The 21406-nt window shown below is 54.9% G+C and overlaps 1 protein-coding gene across 1 annotated transcript in view; it reads right to left on the bottom strand.

Moving 5' to 3' along the window:
- Positions 1 to 21406, bottom strand: part of LOC109387211 (protein sidekick-2-like) — a 217879-nt gene that overhangs the window by 63370 nt on the left and 133103 nt on the right. Inside the window, exon 2 of the mRNA XM_019650963.1 lies at positions 2448 to 2607. Within this exon, the coding sequence (XP_019506508.1) occupies positions 2448 to 2607 (160 nt within the window). The remainder of the gene's footprint in view (positions 1 to 2447; positions 2608 to 21406) is intronic.

The following is a 21406-nucleotide window of genomic DNA, read 5'->3' as shown; positions in this document are numbered from 1 at the left end:
GAGAGAGAGAGAGAGAGAGAGAGAGAGAGAGAGAGAGAGAGAGAGCAAGAGCAGAGATTACTATTAAGAACACACGTGTGAACTATCAGGAAAGGTTTCTGAAAGAGGCGGGGTCCGCGGGAGAAAGGAAGTTCAAAAAGGGACAATATTCCACGTGGAGGGGACAAGACAGTTTGGACAAAGGCCAAAGAGAGGGCTCAGGCAGGGAGCTGTCCTGTGATGTTCCGGTTTATTGGGAGCGTGTTACTCAGGTGGGAACAGCAGGACGTAAGGCAGATGCTATCAGGTGCAGACCATGAGGGGTTCTGAAGGCCATACTGAGGGGTGCAAACCTATTTGGATTAGAGGAAAATCCTGGCTGGCCTGCACTCGGGCACACGGCTGCCGCCTGAGAGCCAGGCTTCTTGGGGGTGAGGAGGCAGTGGAATGAGTTCTCCAAGTGGAAGCTCATTTGTGTTCCCTGAAAAATGTCCACCCAACCAAGCTCTGAGATGGCACATGTGCCCTCTCCCCACTGCTCTATTTTCTAGAACGTGCAGAGGACAGTTAGCGGAAAGATTGCTTAGGGGACTCATTAAGGGAGTGATGGTAGCAATCCTTCTTCAGCGAGAGGCAGTGGTGGATGGTAAAGAATTCCAGCCTTAGGGTCAGGCGACTGCTATTGGAAGCCCATCTCCACAATCGGACCTTGAGTGAATTGTTTAATCCCTCTAAGCCTCAGCTTGCTCAGGTATAGAATGGGACAAATAATTGACCCTCCTCACAGGACTGCTGGCAGAATTAAATGATAGTCACAGAGCGCGCATCATAATGTCTGCCATATCACACATGCTTTCTCATTGCCCGTGATTATTATCATCAGGACCATCATCAACAGCTGGACCCTGACCCTGACCTGGACGCCTCCAGGGACAGAGAGCTGGCGGTTTCCAAAGGAAGCCCATTTCGTTGACCATACGCTGAGCTGGGATCTGCTTCTGGGTGATGCCCACCCTTGCGCCCCTGCAGTTCCAGGGCACCAAAAGAGCGGTTGTGAACCAGATGAAGAACCAGCTCCCTGCCAGCAGAAGTCAAGGGCAGCACGGGACGCCCCAGCACCACTGACACCCATGGTGGTGTGCGAGCTGCGTGCTCGTGGGGCTCCCACGCAAGCATGTCCACCATCTAAGAGGGTGCAGGGGCTGTTCACACAGACTGACAAACTGCCCAGGGCGCCAGACAGCAGTGGGGATCCCAACTGAAAACCGGCACAGGGGCTGCTCAGGGAGGTCCCACAGTCTCTTCGTGGGCTCCCTTCAGAGTGGCCAGCACTGGGGGGGCCTCCTTCCTGACCTCTTACCGTCCAGAGGCAAAGGGGGTCCCCTCCTGCCCTGGCCCCACTGCTCCTGCTTTTGCCAAAGTGGCCACACCCACCACCAGCCAATCTAGTCAAGAGTCCAAGCAGAAGGGGCCCAGGGGTCGGGGGCACCTCAAACTCTGGTCTGCCTGCTTCGTAACAAAAAACAAACAAAAAAAATTAAATAAATAAAGGATAGTCCTTTTCCGGAAAGGACAGATCCTCAAACAATTAAATCCCTTCCTCTCATTTGCATTCCTGTCCCCGGTAGCAGATTTGTATCAACATCCCCTGGGCAAGACAATCTTGTTTCCCCAACAAAACAGATTATGCGCATCAGGCCGGGGGATTAATCACCAGCCACTGGGTTGAGCCAATAAAAAAGACCCAGATGGGAGGAGAGGAGCCGGAGGGTGGGCCCAGAGGAAGGGCGGGAGGCCAGCAGGCTGGGGGAGTCGCTGCTTCCGGCTCACACTTCTAAGAGCGAACCCCCCCCTTCTGAGACCCTGTTTTCTCTCTCCTATCCTTTCTCCCCACTTGGCAGTGTCCTGGGGAAGGAACGGCCAGCCCGGCCCAGAGCTCAGTGCCTGGACACAAACAGGGAATGGAGATAAGCCCACGGGGCCTGGGCGGGCCACCTCCATGCCCCACCTGAATTGCCCCCACCACCCCCAAATAGATATGCTCCTCCCTTACTGATCCCAGGCCCGTCCTATAGCGTCCTCTGCACAGAGCAGGGTTCTTCTCAGTAAGGAGGGGAGGAAGTGGCTCCGGTCACAGCCATGGTGGCGGTCCAGCTGCTGGTAGTGAGCTCCCCTACCCCAACACCCCCTCCACCCCGTCCACTGCTGCACGGGCCACCCTGTCTGGGCAGCGCCCAGGCCCACCTTCCAGCCATCCTCTGCTGGGCTCAGCAGGGTGGGGTCTTCTCACTGGAGTTGGGGGGAGCAGTGGGGGGACAGGGCTGTCTCCTGCCACCCCAGCCTCCCAGCAGTACTGCAGGGAGAGTCCCAGCCCTCAAACTGCCACACAGGCCCCCCACCCCGGTACCCTTTCAGGGCGTGGCAGTGACCCTGGTGGCCAGAAGGGCGGGAGGGGCGGCGCGCCTTGCCTGTACTCCAGGGAGAACTTGGTCAGCTCCCGGTTGTTGTGGAGCCACTTGAACTCCAGCGGCCAGCTGCCCTCGGCCATGCACGTGAGCACCAGGCGGTTCCCCTCCAGGTGCACCTGCGTCCGCACTGGCTCCGTCTTGAAATAGGGGGCCACGTCATCTGTGGGAAACAGAGACACAAAGCCACAGTTATCGCTTGCTCACCTGTTCACCTGTATTCGGTTGCTCATTTGGAGCCCTAACGCCCTTATGCAGAGGGAGCAGGGCCAGCCAGGTAACCTGCCTGAGGTCACGTGGCTGGGAAGGACTTGAAGTTGGGTCGGTCTGGCTTCAAGGGAGTGCAGGGTAGAGTCCATCCAGCAGGCCCCCTTCACCACGAGGCTGCTGGATCCTTCCATCGCTGGCCCTGGGCCAGCCTGCCTCAACCTCCCCGTGCGCACACAGGTCAGCTGCCTGGACAGAGGAAGAGCCGCTGCTCGGGCTGTGGGCGTGGGGCTCAGTCGTTGCTACGCTTCTCTGCAGAGTCACCCTAACTTTCTGACCTGACTCAGCTCAGCCAAGGACGAGCCCCCACCGCTCCCCTCAATGAACACAATGTCTTCCAGGGAACCACTTAGGCCTTTCTGCCCTTCTGGCCAGAGGGTGGCAGTGAAACAGACAAAGGGGTGATAAAAGGATAGGAAGAGGCGGAGGAACGGGGAGAGGGCCTCCAAGCCCGGCACTGAGCCTGCCTGCCCTGGGCGGAGCCAGCGTCTGGAAACAAGGACTAAAGCACCTGCTAGGTTCCAGACAGCTCTAGAAGCTTTAATGAATGTTCATTTAATTTGCACACAACCCCACGACTAGCCAGGACCATAAGCCACCTTTTAGAGAGGGGTAAGAAGCCTACCCAGTGTCACACAGAGGCTGAGCGCGGCCCCTGCCCTGACTGGAAGCTGGGAGGTGGATGGGAGGAGACGGGTTCAAGGCAAGAACGCACAGACTCCCAGGGCGTGTGCGGCTGAGCCCGTGCACCTGACAGCCGGAGTGAGCGAGTTCCAGAAAGCACGCCTCACCAGCTCACTAGCGAGTGACCATGGCGTACTAGGGGCTTTCTCACCTGATCTCACAGCAGCTCTCCTGCTGCTACAAGGGATACGCTCAGCGATGACCGCGTGGCCGCTAAGCCCAGGTCTGGACTCGCTAGACTAAGTCCAGCACCTACCCCATCACACTGTGCCCCAAGGGGGTGGGGCGTGCTCAGGGCCACGCAGGAAGCTGCTGGCAGGTTAGGCAGGGGGCGCCCTGACCTCACCTCCAGGCCGACGGTGGCTGGTCCCAGCATCCACAGCCATTCTGCGCTCACCCTACCGCTTCAGCTGTGTGGGAGTGGACACGTGTGCATCTTTCTGAGTCTCAATTTCTCCATCAGGAGACGCAGGGAGAGAAACAGCTACCCTGGTATCATTCAGGCTAAACGAAACAATGACTGTGACACCACCAGAGTGTGACTGTCCCTGCCAGGGAGGGGGCTGTCATCCTCCGCACTCAGCGCTCAGCGCTCAGCGCTGGCTGGTGCCCCAGGCACACCTTGGTCTGACAGGTAACTTTTGCCCTATGAGCCCAGAGTGTGGTAACCACAAGACCACTGTTCTTTTGGTTTGAGAAATGAAACAAACCAAAGGAAAAGAAGAGACAGCTGTCAGGGATTGGGGAGGGGGCGACTTAGGGAGGAAGGGAGTGACCTGAGCTGCCCCCGGGGCAGGCTGGTCAGCCCACTGGGCATGAGAGAGGCTGACCCCCTGGGAGCGTCAGTGGGACCTGGAGCCCTGGACCCCAGCTCCATCCTTTCACCCTCAGATTTAACCAGAACTGGGTGTCCACAGTCAGGGAAGTTCAGGATTTGTGTCAAGGCCTCACTTTGGGCTCAAGCACAGATGGATAACTCAAGAGAAGCCACAGTGTATGTTTGGGGCCCAGGCCAACTGGCCAGGCTGCATAGCATCTCCACCCCCAAGCCTGAGGGCTCAGTCTTATGAGTGTATAACTTGCAACTGTTTGGGGGAGTCTTCCTTGAACCCCATCCATGCTACCAACCCTCACCGTGGGGGCCACCGGAGAGACAGACCGGGGAGTGGCAGCTGGGAAGAGCAGGTGCAGGGCCATCCAGAACGCTCGCCCTGGACCAATGTCTCCGCTTGACCGCCGATGTTTCAATGGCAGATTTGATGCTGCTTACAGCTCTCCATCACCCCTAACAACTGTCATGTGAGCAGACTGCCTTATTAACGGTTGGAAAGGTGGCTCTTTTAGAGTGTGTGCTCAGGGGAGTGGCCAGCACCCCCCTAGTCCCTTGCTTCTGGGGTCCTGGCTCGCCTCAGGCTGATGACAGAGGGCGGGGAGATGGGCAGGCACCCATTTGGCTAGAAAAAATGATTCTCTGCCTGCCCATTGAGGCTGCCAGCTCAGCTCTCAGCTAAACAAATGGGCACATTCGCACTTCAAAGGCGCATTCATATTCTCCAGCAGTTTTCAAGAGCCCTTTGAATCGTGTTTTTAAAAACCCTCTGTTAGTTCCTGTCATCACTCGTTTGTGTTAAAACAATAACATTCCCAACCCCCGAGTGATTCAATTCCTTCGACGTGGGGCAGACTGGGAGCCAGCGGCAGTGAGGGGGGGAGGAGGGATGGAGAGGGGTGCTTGCAGGCACCCACACGCACACATGTGCTCTCACCCAGGCCCCTCGCGCCGCTGTAAACCGCTCCCTGGACAATTTGCTCCCAGCTCTGCATTTGCCAGTTTGCTCCTCTGGCTCTCCCGGGGGTGCCAGCCTGGAGCCCAATAACTTTTGCTTGGATAGCTTGGATGGGTTGAGTCCAGCGGCTGTCGGAGATAATGACTCCGCGATGGGGGGGGGCTGGATACCCTTTTCTGAGGTCCTGAGCTCAGGGCTGGGTGCTCTGCATTCCCCACCCCACATTATCCTCACCAGGTGGCCTGGGAAAGGCTATGCCTCCTCTCCCCAAGCCCCTGCCACAGATCACCCCCCTCCCTCTCTGAAAGGTCCCCTGCCATCAGGATCCAGGGATTTGGGAGGGAGGCCCTACACAGGACTGAGAGTGATGGCAGGGAGTCCTGCCAGCGGGTATTCCGTGATGGGCCAGCCCTTGCCCCAAAGCAGGAGAAGGCAGGGGACTGGGGGTGTGTGTGCTGCAGGAGGAAAGACTGACCGGGAACAGTAGGCTGGTGGGCATAGCAGTGTGTGTGTGCGCGCGCGCGTGTTTGTGTCGTGCGTGTGTGTGTCTGAGTGTCTGTGTGCATCTGTGTATGTATGTGGGTGTCTGTGCGTGTGTGTGTCTGAGTGTTTGTATATGTGTGTCTGTGTGCCTGTGTGTGTGTCTATCTCTCTCTCTGCATGCGCATTTGTGTGTGCATGTGTTTCTGTGCAGGAACAGACTTCTGTGCCATGAATGTAACACAAGCCATTGACCTTGGACAAGTGAGTTAACCTTTTTGCACTTCAGTTTCCTTAGCTGTAAATTGGGGATAGGTTTATTGTTGCGAGGATGAATAAAATAAACAATATAAAGTGCTTAGAAAAGTGCCTGGCACTTTTAGCTACTATTACTACTGATTGTATATGCAGATGGACAGAGAAAAGAGCTCAGACCCTCTTGACGGGGCCGGCAGCTCCTTTCAGCCTTCGTTCTAGGATTGTTCAGTACTCAACGTATACAACTGTACACAACAGCCCTGTCAGCTGCCTTCTCAGTGGGAAAAAGATAACTGAGAATAGAGATTGTGGATAGAAACAATTAACATTAGAGCGATGTCATTCTCTTAAAAATTTCCTCATTTTGAAAACACACATGGGATGGGTTTCTTTTTCAAGCCAGACAAAGGGCTTCTGAAGTTCATGCTAAACAAAAACAAAAACAAAAGCAAAGCAAAGCAAAAAAAAAAAATTCTGAAAAAGAATGGTAAGTAGAGGAGATTAGCGCAGATATTGAACTATATTCTAAAGCTGCAATAATTAAAACAGTGTGTTCTTGTACAAATAGACTGATGAAGCAATAGACTAAAAAGTCTAGAAATACATATATTTCACATATGGTAAAAGTAGAATTTCAAGTCAGTGGGGAAAAGATTGATTATTCAACAAATGGCTTTGAAACAGCTAGGCAGCCATTTTGGGGAAAAAAAGTCGAATCTTTTCTTCACACTTTACCTCAAAATAAATGCTAGATAGATCAATGTTTTAAACATGAAAAATAAAATCCTAAAAGAACTAGAAAAAAAAATCACAGGGGTTTAAAAAATATATAATCTTGGTGAAGTGACATATTCTCTGAGAACTTTCTAAGTACTACACAAACTCCAGAAACTCATAAAACAGATTGATGCTTTCAACTATATAAAAACTGTGCGTGGGAAAAAAAAAATGCCCATAAACAAAAAGAAGCGACAAAATGACAAACTGGGGGAAAATATTTGCGACTTTTATCATGGACAAAGAGCTTGTTTTCCTGATATAAAAAATATTCCCATAAATCAATAAGGAAAAGATAAACCAACAGAAAAATGGGCAAAGGATCTGAACAGTTTGCAGAAAAGAATTACAAATAACTCTGAAATATACAAAGATGCTGAACCTCACGATAAGAGAAAGGTAAACTGAAACTCACTAAAATACCATTTTTTCCTATCGCTTTGGCCAAGATCTGAAAGCGTGATAATACCCTGTGCTGGACAGCCTGTGGAGGCCCAGGCATGCTCGCACACAGCTCTGGGGGACTGTCGCTTAGTATGACATCTCTAGAGAGAGAGAGAGCAATTTGGCAATTCTCTGGAAACTAAAAATGCACACGCCCTCAAATCAACTAACTCTTCAAGGAATTCATCCTCCACAGGCACACCTGTGCAGGGGTGAAATGACAGCATTTCATAGCAGCAGTCTGCTCTAGAACAGCAAAAGCTGAGAAGCGACGTGGATGTCCGTCAGAAGAGCACTGGTTAAAGAAATGATTGCACTTCCCAACAATGGAATCCTCCACAGCATAAGGCTTCGGAACAACTTTTGAGGACTAGCGTTAAGTGAAAAAAAGCAAGGTGTAGAATCCATGCATTGTCCGCTACCACTTGTGTACACATGTATTTTTCTTCAAGTATGAAAATATATTTGCTTGTACAGACATAGGCTTTCTCTGGGGGTGGGGGGCGAGGGTTACCTAAGACACTGGGCTGGGCGATGCTTTAGGTGGGGAGAGCTGGGTGGCTGTGGGCTGGCGGGGGAGGGGACTCACTTCCCGCTTCGTACCTTTTTTGCAAACTTCATGTTGTGTCTCACAGGTATGGAGCACTTATTTATAACCAGACAGATGCACACCTGTGCAGACACGCAAGTGGGGCAGGCCCTCGGTGTGTGTGGGACTAGTGGTGTGGCATGGCTGGGGGTCCCTCACCACCAGAGCCTGAGCCCCTTGAAGGAAGAGCTGCCTTTGGAGCAAGACAAGAGGCCCTATTCTGGGCCTCCTTCTCATTTCCATAACAGCTCAGGGGCCCCCTGCCTGCCTCTCCTTTGATGTTCTCACTAAATACCCCCATTGTCATCCTGCCACTCCAGGCTCCAAGCTAAATGGCCCCATACAGAAGCTTATCTCAACTTCAACCTCTCCTTTCCCTTCAGCCCCCAGCACAATAATGTCATCTTTATCTCAAGTCCATCCATCTCTCTTGGAATTTGACTCCCCAGCCAGTCCAGGCCTGGGAACCCCACCCCCCATGGAGCCTGAACCTCCCTGCCTGGGAGTGCCAGCCAGGGTAAAGACCTCCATCCGCCACCTAATTGCGCCCCAAATGTCTATCTAGCCTGCAGGGCTGGCTTGAAGGGGCACCGGGCCTGCACAAACGCCCTTCCCAGCTCTGAAACGCCCCAAAGCCTTTCTCTGTTAGCAGCTCCCTTTTGGTCACACAGTGACTGCTCAGTCATCCAGGCTTCTCTGGAATGTGTAGGAACAGGGTGGAGGTCAGGATTCTTGCAAACTTCTCCCTTCACCATCCCCTCCTCTCTGCACTGTCACCTTTGTCCTGGGTTGGCCTCCCTGGCCTCCTCACTGGTCCCCAGCTGGAAAGCCTGTGCTCTCTGGAGCTGGCTTCTTAACCTGGTCCCCGCCCTGCAGTTGGCTGGCCTCACAGGCCTGAGCAGCCGGGCCCCAGGTCAGAGGGGCAGGGGCGCAGGGCAGGCCCCTCTCACCAAAGCTCACTTCTCCCACACGTCTGCTCATGCTGGCTTGCTTTCATATTATTGTGCTCATATAGAACTTTCCATACATGAAGCACTTTATGTCTATCATCTGAGTTAGGAGTCACGAGACCGTCTCAAGGAAGGTGCTATCATTATCCGCATTCTACAGGCGAGAAAACGGCCACTCAAGGAAGGTTTGGTCATCTGACTGCCACACAGACGTCAACTCAGACCCGGCGAGTTCCAGAGCTCTGGACCTTTCCGAGCCTGACACGGGGCTTCCCTCAACTGTCCTCCTCTTCACAACCCGACCTGCGGCCTCATGGGTGGTGAGTGAGGGAGGGTGGCCTCTCTCAGGACACTGGCTTTGAAGTCACAAGCAGGGGTCATGCTGCTTGTGTGGCAGGGACATTCCTACCATAGCTTCCAATGTTGGGGCCCCAGAACTGGGTTCAGGAGGTGAAGGTGAGACAGGCAGGCTGGCTGGGAATGAGTCCTGGGAACCGGTCAGAAGGATAACATCCCAGGAGAGATTGGTCCGCCTGGGGGTGGAGGTTTCAGAAGACTGGGCTAGTGGGGCTCAGGATGAGAAGCCTGGGAATAAAGGGGAGCAGTGCAAAAGACGAACAGCTGCGGGCATGAGGGGCCAAGTGAAATGAGGCAGGGGTCAGAGCCCCGAGGTTTTCTTAGCAAAGAGAACCTGGACTGGGGCCCGCATCCCACAGTTCTGCTCACCATTTAAGCCCCCCTTTTCAGAGGTCTGGCTTGAAGGTCCCAGTGGGAGAAGAGCAACTGGGTTTAAATCCCAGTTCCTAAGCCGACTGCAGTTTGACCTTGAGCAAAGTAACGGACAGCTTCCAACCCTCTGCCCAGAGGCCGCTGGGAGGACCAAGTGGGCTAAGGTATGTCAAGCTCAGAGCAAAGCTGGGCGCCTACAGGGCACTCTTTCTGCCCTACAGACTTCTGGAGGTGATCGAATGGGGAGGAGATGGGGAAATGGGGGCACAATTACTCCACTCACTTCCTGCACCTCCGAGCCATCTCCTCAAGGGGCTGACAGTGTCCTGAACGTCCCGAATCTGAGCCTTCCAAATTCAGTTCCCTCACGGCCACTCCACGCTGGCTCAAGAGCCAAGTCTTGCCCAGGGATGGCTTGTCAGGTCTTGAGCAAAGGCTCAGGGCCGGGGGAGGAGACGGCTTGAGCTTCAGGAGGTGTTGCACATTGTCAGCCACTCCTACAGGTCCCTTGTCCACCTAAATCCAGGTTGGGGGATGCTAAGCCTGGGGCTGCCTGTGCAGGGGGCTCAGGAAGAGAGTGCCGTGGGCCCAGGATGAGGCTGCCATTCACGGCCTTCTCAGAGCCCCTGCCCGCCGGAAGAAATGTTTGGTGAGCATGCACAACACAGATGCCAGCAGGCACTCTCTAGAGACCACAGAATGCCAGCCATTCCCGGTGCCTCCCACCCCTGTGCCCGCCTTGGCCTGCCAGCTCCTGCCTCCCCCCCAGCCGGGGCATGGCAGCACCATAGCCCCTCAGCCCCTCGGCTCTGGCTCTGACGTCCCTTCTCACTGCTGCTCCCACAAATGAGATGCTAATTTATGCTCCTCCCCTGTCTCCTGGCAGATGCCTGGCCCTGCTCAGCCCCAGCACTGCCTGCATGCCAAGTGCTTCATTAGCCAGGAAAGAAGGCTCTTGCCCTCCTTAATCTAATCCTCGCCAGTGACCTTCAGGAGCCAGGCACCTTCTGATGTCAGGGGTCTAGGAGGGTGCGACAATCAATTACGCCTCAGCCTCCACAGCTGCGGCTGAATGGATTTCTCGCTCAGAAAAGCGTGTTTAAAAAGCATCTAATGGAACGGATCATCAATTTGTTTGAATACACATCTAATCTGATTAGGGGAGGGCCTAGCCACCAGAGCCGGCACAACTGAGCCCCGACACGGCCCTGGGGAATCGCGAGTGGGGTGGAGGGGCCCAGCCTGGGGAAGGAGGGGTGTGTGCCCCAAGCCCACCACCTAGCCAGTTCGGCCCATTGTACATCCAGCCAAAAAATGACAGAGAAAAGAATGAATCACAGAAAGGCCACAAAGGCTGGGCTGATGCCTTCTGGTTTTCTATCGCCCCAGCACTGGACACACAGCCTGTGGCAAAAAAAGATGCTCGGAAATGAACAAACGAATGAATGAACGAATAGTGAATGAATGACGGTGAGGCCCAACATGAACGCTAAGGGATGCCAAGAAAGTCACCTCCAGGACAAGGCCAGGCGATACCGGTACTGGATTGAACGGTGTTCCCTCCCACCCCCAAAATTCATGTCCTTCCTGGAACCTCAGCACGAGACCCTATTTGGAGACAGCGTCATTGCAGATGTAATCAGTTCAGAGGAGGTCCTATGGGAGTAGGTCTCCATGGCTGGTCTCTTTGTAAGACGAGAAGAAACACAGGAACAGAAACACTCAGGGAGAGGACGGCCATGTGACAATGGAGGCGGAGACTGGAATGATGCAGCCACAAGCCAAGGAACACCAAGGATGCCAGGAGTCACCAGAAGACAGAAGAGGCAAGGAAGGAAACTCCCCGAGAGTCTTCAGAGGGCGCGTGACCCTGCTGACACCTCGGTTTCAGACTTCTGGCCTCCGCAACTGTGAGAAGATACATTTCTGTTTAAGTCACTCAGTTTGTGGTACTTCATTAGGGAAGCCACTGGAAACAAACACAGAAGAGCGTGTCATCGTTCCGCGGGAGGCAGCCTGCTGGAGACCAACGAGCACTGGGAAGTGGGTCTGGAGCCCGCGTCCTGCCTCACTGGACCACAGCCGGCCCTTCTCCAGCCACACCACATCTGCCATGCCCCAGGCCCTTTGCTTATGCCGTCCCTTTTCCCCAGAGCGTCTTTCTGTTCCTTCTTTGCTGGGAAGATGTAAGTGTTCAATCCATGTGCGTCCCTGCCCTGTGTCCTTTCAAAGCTCAAATGTCCTGTCCTCTGAAACTCTTCTCCTGATCTCCTCCTCCACATCCCTCAGACTTTTGAGACTGCCTCCCTTATAGCGCCCGGGAGGTACATCATAGCCGCAGGTGTGGGGACCCCCATGCTAGTGTGTCATCTGCTGGAAGACAGGGACGGGGGTCCCTTGCCTCCCCACCCCCAGAGGTTGGCAGCGAGTCTGGCACGCAGGAGGGTCCAGATCCACGAATGAAAATGGGGACAAATGAACCCGCTGTGGAACTTGGCCACGTCATCTCCCTCTTAGGGGCTGACACTCCAGCGGGCTTTCTACGTTCGCCTCCAGCGTTGACACTGCCCAGTCTGCAGAGTCGTATGGGTTCTGGCCTTGGTGGGCCCTGCAGTGGGCTTTGCTGAATTCGAATCCGGGCTCGGCCACTGCTCACTAGGTGACCCCGGGCATCTCAGTCTCCTTAATGGGAAAAATGGGGTAATAGTGGTGTTACGTCACAGGCCCATTGAAAGGGGTAAGTGCTTAGACCAGTGCCCGGCACAAGGAACTCACGCGAGGGGCGTTGTCATTGGCCAGCATCCTTTCTCTGCAAGCCCATCTCACAGCCAGGGCCTCCGGCCTGAACCACACAGGTAAATAACGCCGTGGCAGCCCCAGCCTTGCGTGGAAAAAAGATGGTTCTCATTTCCAATGGGTTTATTTTGCTGTTAACAGAGCGGAAGGCGGGGAGCCCTTTCTTACGTTTCAGCGGGAGAGTTCAGAGATTAAACTTATACCATTGATTAGAATGCTTTTTTTGCCTAACGGTGCTATTATCATTTTAGTGTTCTCAGATTCATTTGCGCTATAAAAGCAACAATAATAAAATTCCACTAACTCCTGGAATTCCTCCCAAGAAGCTGGATTATGCTGCGTGCGCGACACTCACCTTCCCCTCGGTGACCCCGAGGTGGGGCACATGCTTGGAGCAGTTCTCCTGTTTACAGCTCAGAGCGGAGACCCCTGGAGATGAATGGCCGGGCCAAAGATTAGCTTTGGGGGTCAACGGCCTGGCGAAGCCCAGGTGGCTCCACAGAGAGGCTTGCTCTGCCTGGCGTCTTTCACTCTTGAAGATTCCTCAGCAGGTGAGCTCTCTTCATCACAAGGGTACCACTATTAGCTGGTCCCCTAAACCCTGGGGACAGAGAAACATCCGCCTCCCACAGGACTCAGGAAGCCGAGAGCAAGGAGAGTAGGCACACAGATGCTTCCAAGAACCCACCCTGGAGTGTGTGTGTGGGGGGGTCGGGTCTCCAGTGTCCACCTTGGCCAATGACAGCACCGCCTGACACGGCACGGAAGGCTGTGCCGAGAGGCATGGACAACCCAAGCTCTGGGTAGCACACTTCCCAGGGGTGTCCCCCTTCTCCTCCTCTTTCTCACCCTTGAGAAAGGCCATCAACCAAGAGAGATGGTGCGTTGGGGCTGAGGAAACAGGAAGAAGGAAGATGGGAACTGTTGGATCTGACTGAGCACCAGCATGGACTTCCTAATAAGCAGTGGAGGGAGCTGACAGCAGGCATGTTAGCCCCCCCCACCCCCGCCATCACCCCCATGCGGGGGCTTTCCACCCATTTCAGTGCCTTCTCCGGCCTCCCCTTCTCTGGCATTGGGGTAAGGCCGCTCAGCCTGGGGGAAGGGAAGAGAAAGGTGTGTGTCAAAGGCCTCATCCATTCCGAACTCCCTGTGTTTTCTCATTTAATCCTCCCGACCACCTTGGAGGCGAGTTATTATTACGGCCCTTTATTTCTCTCCTCTGGAGAGAGGCGCCAGGTCACCGCCAGGCAGAGCTTGGTTTTGAACCCACAGCCACCTGCCTCCCCTGCGACGCCTCTGATCTCCTCAGGTCAGTGGTGTGTTTGGATCACAGACAAAGAGTCCAGGGCTGGCCGGGGGCGGGGGGGAGGGAAAAACAAAGCAGAGTCGGCCTCCACGCAGAGGCTGAGCGATGGAACCCGCTGCTGAAGAAGAACATACATTCATCAGGCTGGTGACCCCGGCGTACCGGCGCTTTGTGGCGTGTAACAAAGACTGCGGAGCAGAAAATTGGAGTTCAATTTGCCGTCCATCCTGCACAGCGCTCAGCCCATTCCAGTCCCCGGCAGGCACCTCTGCGCTGATCATAAATAATAACACCACGCAGCTCTATGGCCCTTTCAGCAGTTAGAGGCCCCGAGCAATTTACAAGCTGGATTATACACAGAGGCCTACACGCGCCTGCTGTTGGCACACACGGCCCCCTCCCCAGTCACTTTCATGGGCACATCCACCGTCCTCTCCCGCTGTCACCCACCTGGGGGCTGTGCCCAATCCGGAGGGAAACAGGCCCTCGTCCCCTGGGGTCCCAGGCTCAGCCTCTGCCCCGACCACTTTCTTTGGCTTACTGGCTTTCATCACCAGCACAAAGCCCACCAGGCCTGGCAGGGACCAAGTCCTTGCTACCCCTTGTTGGACCAAGTGCTGGCACCACGATCTCTCTCTCTCTCTCTCTCACTTTGGAAAGGCCTTCTGGGCCTCTCTGAGCAGGACTGCAGAGTTTCCAGGAGGCAGGGGCTTCCTGGAAAGTCTGCAGTGCCTCCCTCTTCCCTTCAGGCCAGTACAACTGAAGCCATCCATTGTACGATTCCGTGTATGTGAACTATCCAGAACAGGTAAATCCGCAGACAGGACACAGATTGGTAGCTGCCAGGTGGTTGGGGGTTGGGGGTATGGGGAGTGACTGCTCAATGGATACAGGGTTTCCTTCTGAGGTGATGAAAATGTTTTGAAATCAGGCAGACAGTGGTCGCACAACATTGTGAATGCACGAAATGCAACTGAATTGTTCACTTTAAAGTGGTTCGTTTTATGTTATGTCCATCTTATCTCAATTAAAAAAAAAACAAGTGAATCTGGTACAAGGTCTTCTGTCCCCCACTTCCGTTCACCCCGCCTCCAGCCCTTACTCCACCCTGTTTTCCATCCAGCCCCATAGGGTCCTTAGGAGGAAGACCATATAGACAATCTAGGAACGCCTTCCTGGGCTAACACGTCGCCTGGCCTTCATGCCTCCCTCCCCTCTCCCGCCAGTGAGTCGGGCGGTGGGTCCACTCTTTGGGTGATGGAGGGCAGGGCTGGGTTCCAAGTAGTCTCATGGGCACAGGGCGAAAAGCCTGTACTGGCTCCAAGGGCAGCCCCCTTCCCGGCCACTGCCCAAGCCGACGGACCATTTGGAATGAGGGCAGAAAGCCCTGGCTTTGCAGGAGGGCATCGGGGCCTGAGCCCGGTCTCTGCATTTACAAACTGCTGGACATTGAGTCAGCAGCTCGATGCTCTGGGCTGTCAGTTCCTCACGTGAACGAGGGGTGTCCTGCAACACCCTCCTTGCTGGGTTTCCTTAGAATTCACTGTGATGGAACTTACAAATCCAGGAACACAACGCCTGGCCAAGTGCTTGCCACACGGGGTCTCCTGCTCACGGGGTCTCCGTGCCAAACCTTGGGTGCTGTGTCTCAGGTGCGCTCTCTCAGCCTCTTCACACAGCAACGCCCTGGGGTAGGAACTATTAACATCCCCATTGTATAGAGCTGGAAGGGAGGCTGGCAGCCCTGAGTCACTGCCAAGGTCCCAAACGGGGAAGTGGCCTGGTGGAGCTGTGGGGAATACTGAGTTAATTTTCTTGCTCCTCCCACAAAACCCAGGGTCATTAAAGGCCAACCCAGAGTGTGAGCTCTCAGAATGAGAAAGGCACAGGTTGCCCCCAATGCAGGGGGGAACACGGGGTAGTGCCGCAGGCTGTCTTGACCCCCGTCCAGGCTGCAGCCACCCCGGCTGGGCTCCTTGCCCTGGCCTGGCTGCCCCTGCTCACATGCCCTGGTGGCAGGTGGCTCTTCTGGACAAGCAGCCTGGTGACCTGCTTGGGGAACGCAGCCTGAAAGGGGGCTGCATTTGTTATCCTTGCACAGGAACCGGCCGGGTCTCCCGCTCTGCCTCTTCCTTCTGTCGCTCTGCACACCCAGAGCCCATCTGTCATGCTGTAAAGGTAGCTGCACCAGGGGGCGATGGTCTCTGTACCCCCCTGATAGTATCCACTGGGCAGGTCGGTAGGCCCCTTGTCTCCCTCCCTCAAGGCCATGTCCCCAGATGTATTTGGGGCTCCCAGCCTCTCTGGAGGGGCCTGGGCTTGGCAGCTGATACTGGTGAGCAAACGAGAGAGACTGAGACACATGGAAATTCATATTAATGAGAGACTGAGAGACAGGCCAGGTTTCCCTGAGAGCATCTCCACAGGGCTGCAGTTCACACTGAGACTGGGGGGGGTGGGGTGGGGTGGGGGGTTCGTGCTCCTGGCACTGGTCCCCACCCCTCCTGTGTGTGGGGCGAGGGAGGGAGCAGCTGCTGGGCTGGACATCAGACAAAGCCCTGGGCTGCAGGCCAGCCCTGCCCAGCGCGGTCCCTAACAAATGAGCTCCGTTGCCCTCCCACAGACTCCAAGCACCCCGTGGGAAGCATTCGTAAGGGAGGGTTTGCGGCCAGCTTTTCTGATACCAAGTCATCCCAAGTCACTTGATAGCTTTTGGCCTCATTTTCCCCATCTATAAAATGGACAGAAGGGCTTACCAGATGTCCACTGCCCTCCTCCAAGTCCGGCTTCCAGGCTGAAGCTTTGCTGGAGATGTGAGGCTTACGCTAGGAGAGCCTCTTTCACCCCAGGGAGCCCCGGCTGCCCTTCTCAATGGAGCGAGGCCTGGGTGCTCAGGAATGTTCTTTGTGGATTCCTGCTATCCCCCCTGTTATGGGTTGAACTTTGTCCCCCAAAGTGTTATATCGAAGTCCTAACCCTGGTGAATATGTAAATATGACCTGACTGGGAAATGAGATCTTTGCAGATGTGATCAAGTCCAGTCCAGATGTAGTCATTAGAGTGGGTCCTATCATCTAATAACTGCTACGGAGAGGAGGAGGCACAGGGAGAGGACAGCCTTGTGACGACAAAGGCAGAGGCTGGCGTGATGCCTCGACAAGCCAAGGAACGCCAAGGATTGCTGACAAGGCCAGAAACTGGGGGAGGGACAGGAAGGTTGTCCCTCACAGCCTTCAGGAGAGCACGGTGCTGCTGGCACCTTGCTTTTGGACTTGTGGCCTGCAAAACTGGGAGACCAGAGGGGCGGCCGGTTAGCTCAGTGGGTTAGAGGGCAGTGCTCATAACACCAACGTTGCCGGTTCGATCCCCACATGGGCCACTGAGCTGCGCCCTCCACAACTAGATTGAAACAGCTACTTGACTTGGAGCTGATGGGTTCTGGGAAAACACACTGTTCCCCAATTTAAAAAAACAAAACAAAACGAAAAACTGGGAGACAAGGCATTTCTGTTGTTTTAAGCCACCCAGTTGGTGCTACTTTGCTATGGTAGCCTGAGGAAACGAATACAGCCTCTCACCAAATGCCCTCTCCACCCCCCAAAAATGCCAGCTTTGAACAGAAATGCTTCCTTCTTAGGTTTATCAGACGCACCCCCACCCCCAGTAGAAGTGAGCCCCTGCTTTGGGCTCCCTGCCCCCCCCCACATATCCACTGTCACACCAGTAACCCCCTGTGCTACTACCCCCACCCCCAACTTCAGACTGCCCCCCTGGACTGGAAGCTGTCAGCAGACACATCTGGGTTATTTTTGTGCCACAGCCCCTCACCTGGTTTCTTGCACAGGACTGGAGCTCAATACTGAATGATGGACGGAACTAAAGGAACTGTGGTGTTTCTAGGGGACCCCGTGACGATCCCTAAGTGGTCCCCGAGCTATCACTTCCCCTCTTCACCACTACGTGTCCACTCGCAGGCCTCAGCTTGCCTTCCCTGGCCCTAGGGCAACATATGACAGCCTCTCTGCAGTGCAGGCTGAGCTCAGCTACTAGTGACGGCAGGGCGCGCACGGGCGGCAGGACTGGCAGGCTGGCAGGAGGCACCGGCGTGATGGATGGCCCTGCGCGGCCATTTCCAATTCACTCCCCTGAAGCGGAGCCTTTCTGGGAAGAAGAGCAGCATGGCCCCTCCGCCACCCCCTCCCGCCCGTGAGCACACTCCCCTGCTTTCTCCATGGTCGCCTTCCTTCCCGGAACTGAAGGCCCTGCCCTCCCCCTGGTGATGGTGGACCCATGCCTATTCCTGGGGCATGGCGGTGGATGGGGTGTTTAGCTTTCACAGGCTCAGGAAGCGGATGAGATGTTCCTTGTGCTCCCCTTTTTCCTTCAGGAACACCCCCATCCAGAGACAGTGACCTGGGAGTTGCATTTATTGCTCTCTGGCCCATTCCCCTCCATCCCCAGCCAGGGTCCCAGAAGGCCAGGGCTCAGCCTCTGTCCATGGTTATAAGGGCCAGGTGTCTCTGCGCTGTGTGCGTAGGGGATCCCTGAGCCCAGGTAGGTATGGCTGTCCCCTTGTCCAGAGAGAAAAACTGGTGCTTCAAGGTATGAAGCGACACCACCCAGGCTACACAGGTGGTGAGGGTGGATACTGCCATTTGAACACAGGGCTGTCTGTCTCCAAAGCCCACGTTCCTCCCCCTGCAACAAGTGAAGTGAGTTGGAAAGGCAAGGGAACTCTGTCCTCACCCAGGCACGAGTCTCAGGGACGCAGGGATGAGTTCCACCTCCTATAGTGACACACTGTTTCCATGGACATGGGCTGGCCTACGGTCACAGGGAAGAGGCCAGGGTCAGGTCCCCCAGCAGAGGCCAAACCATCATACACAGCTCACGGTTGGGGCTGTCAAGCCCACTTCCCCCAGGATCTGTGACCTTGCGCCAGCCAGGCTGGTTCGCCGGGCTTCCGTTTCCCTGTAGGTCATGACCAGGGCCATCTCTGCCCATCCCTTCCTGGGGCGCCCAGGACTAAGTGAGAAATGGCATTTGAGACAAGAAGCCAGGAGGTTAAGGGTCTTGTCACCAGTGTAAGACTCCCATGGGGGAAGTGATACAAGGAGAGGGTGGACTCTAGAAGTTGCCTTCAAAAGGCTAAGGCCAGGAGGGTCCGAGGAGATCTCTGATCGCCATCCAGCCACGCGCAGGCGTGGGGCGCAAGAGGGCCAGCGGGAGCAGTGGTTTGGCAATGGGCAAACCCAGCATGGGAAACTGGGAGTTTACAGGAAGGCTACCAGTTACTGGAAAGGACAATAAATTAATGTAATAGGGCTGTTTGGCTGGTGACAAGGGATAAAACATCTGGTCCAAAAAAAAGCCCCATGTGAAACTGTCAAAAGGATGAATGAGAAGGCGAGATGGAGTGAGGGAAAGCGCAGGAAAGGAATGGTGGAGGGGCGACCGGGCCTCCTGGCCCCTCATCATCTCCGCCTCTCCTCAACCCTCTGGGCTCCCCTGTCCTTCAAATCCACGCACTCAGCATCAGGTCCAGGGGCATCTCTCCAGCACGCCCCTGCAGGGAACCCCTCCTGTCCCTAAGCCTGGCTCCCTTTCTGATTCCACGCGGCTCCTCCATCCACCTGTCCACCAAGGCCCCCACCTCGCTCCCTAGATTTCTGGTGCCCTTGACTCCTATCTCGCACAGATGCTCTTGGTTCTCAGTCATAATGTAGAGGATCCATTTCATTCATTCCTTCACTCATGCGTTCACTCAAAGCTCGATTCACTAATTCTGCAAATGCTTATTAAGCACCTACTGTGTGCCAGGAGATGTAATGGTGGGCCAGAAAAAAAAAAAACCTCTGCCCCTCAGTTGCTCACAGGCACACAGGGAGATGGATGAGCCCCATCGACAGTGGAATGAACGCACGATACAGCAAATCCCATGATGCATCAGGCCTACGGCACGGGGTCCGCTCGTCAGGGACCATCAGGATGTGCACCAGGCAGAGGGCTGTCAGCAAAACTCACAGGCAGCAGGTGCCGTTTACGCCAAAGCCAGGAATCATGAGAATAGCAGCTTCTGGGAACTTTGGGCATTTCAGCCTGATGGGATAGAGGACGTAAGGGTGGTGGGCTGCGAGGCGGGAGGGGATGAGGCTGGCTGGCACAGCAGACACAAGAGCACCTGTGCAGGATGAACTTGGATCTAAGCCCTGGCTTCTTCCATTAGGAGTTGCCTGACCTTGGGCAAATCACTTAACCCCTTTGAGCTGGTTTCCTCATTTGAGGAGAATGAGGTGAGAGGATAATAGCACCTGCCTCACAGAACCGTGGCAAGGAATCAATGAGGAAATGCAGAGTTATCGCCTAGCGCAGTTTCTGGTCTTTGAATGAATGAATGGTGAGGGTCGCCTGTCACAGAATAAAGGGCTTATCAATTGTGTTAAAGAGTTTGGATGCCATTCTGAGGGCGGTGCAGAGGGACTACAGATCTGAGTGTGTGAATCTGTGTGTGTGTGTGTGAGAGTGTGTGTGAATGTGAGTGTGTGAGAGTGTGTGTGTATGTGTGTGTGTATGAGCGTGTGTGAATGTGTGAGTGTGTGAATGTGAATGTGTGTGTGAATGTGTGAGTGTGAATATGTGTGAGTGAGTGTGTGAGCAAGTGTGTGAGTGAATGTGAGTGTGTGTGAATGTAAGTGTGAGCGTGTGTGTGCGAGTGTGAGTGTGTGTGAGTGTGAGTGTGAGTGTGTGTGAGTGTGTGTGTGTGTCTGCACTGGGGGCTTGTTTGGGCGCTAGGATCAACCCAAACTCCCTCTCCAGCCTCACCCAGCTCTAGTTTATTTTGTTTCCCCGGAGGAGAGTCAAACACAGTTCGGGGAGAAGATGAAGAACTTGCAGATGGTCTTGAATGACGCTCAATGAAGACAGAATGAATGGCCCTCAACTTCTCAGCACAGACAATCTCAAGGTCATGATTTATCTCGTCAACCTTTCCCGATTAGTGAACATTAATTATGGGCCAGGGCCCAGAATACAAAGAGGTGGAGACACGGCCCTACACCGAGGCCCTGCAAGCTGGCAGGAGAGATAGGATTCACAGGGAAGGGATGGCTAACGAGGCGGCGGGGGCACAGCTAAGCGTGGGCGCGGGCACAAGGTGCCATGGGCACTGGGGACAGAGTGGGGCCGCCGAGTGTGCGGCAGGCAGTCAAAGAGCTGTGTGGAAGAAGGAGGCATTGTGTGTGAGTCATTCACTTGTGGATAATGGCACTGAGCTGTCAGCTCTGCACCGCTACCATGCGATCGATCCACGGGGCGCAGCGAGGAGCAAGACGATGCCCGGCTTGGAGCTCGTGGAATGTAGTCTACCAAGAAAGGCAGGTGTTAAACAAAGGACCGCAGAGCGAAGGCGCTGTGAAAGCCAGGTGTAGAGGGCGGTGGGAACACACAATACAAAGGAGAGACCGCCCCAAAAGGTGACATGTAAGCCAAGGCTGAAGCCAGGCAAGAACAGGTGGACCAGGCAGACGGAGAAGAGAGTTGGGGGGAAGCAGGCAGCCTGGCCCATTCAGATCAGGCTCAGAGCTGGAGGGGGACCCTGTGGCAGGGGCTCCAACGGCGAGGATGGGAGAGGGAGACGGAGCAGGAACACAGGGCACTACACCAGCTGCATAAGTGAGCGGTCTGGGACCTGGGGCTTTCTCCCAAGGGCCGCAGGAAGCCACTGACGTGTCATGGCCGGGCTTGCAGCTTTGTCTGCCCCGCTCTGGCAGTGTGGGTAGAAGGAGGTAGGAGTAGATGCCGAGAGTCCCGTTGGGGGCTGCTGTTTAAGAGTCCAGGGAGAGATGACCCCCCCAGGGAGAATCACTCCCTTTTGGGGGATTTCACTTTCTCAT

This window comes from Hipposideros armiger, unplaced genomic scaffold (genome assembly GCF_001890085.2).
Source record: "Hipposideros armiger isolate ML-2016 unplaced genomic scaffold, ASM189008v1 scaffold_150, whole genome shotgun sequence".
In the NCBI taxonomy this organism is placed as follows: domain Eukaryota; kingdom Metazoa; phylum Chordata; class Mammalia; order Chiroptera; family Hipposideridae; genus Hipposideros; species Hipposideros armiger.
The sequence above is the reverse complement of the archived record's forward strand: the minus strand, read 5'-3'. Positions and strand labels throughout refer to the sequence as shown.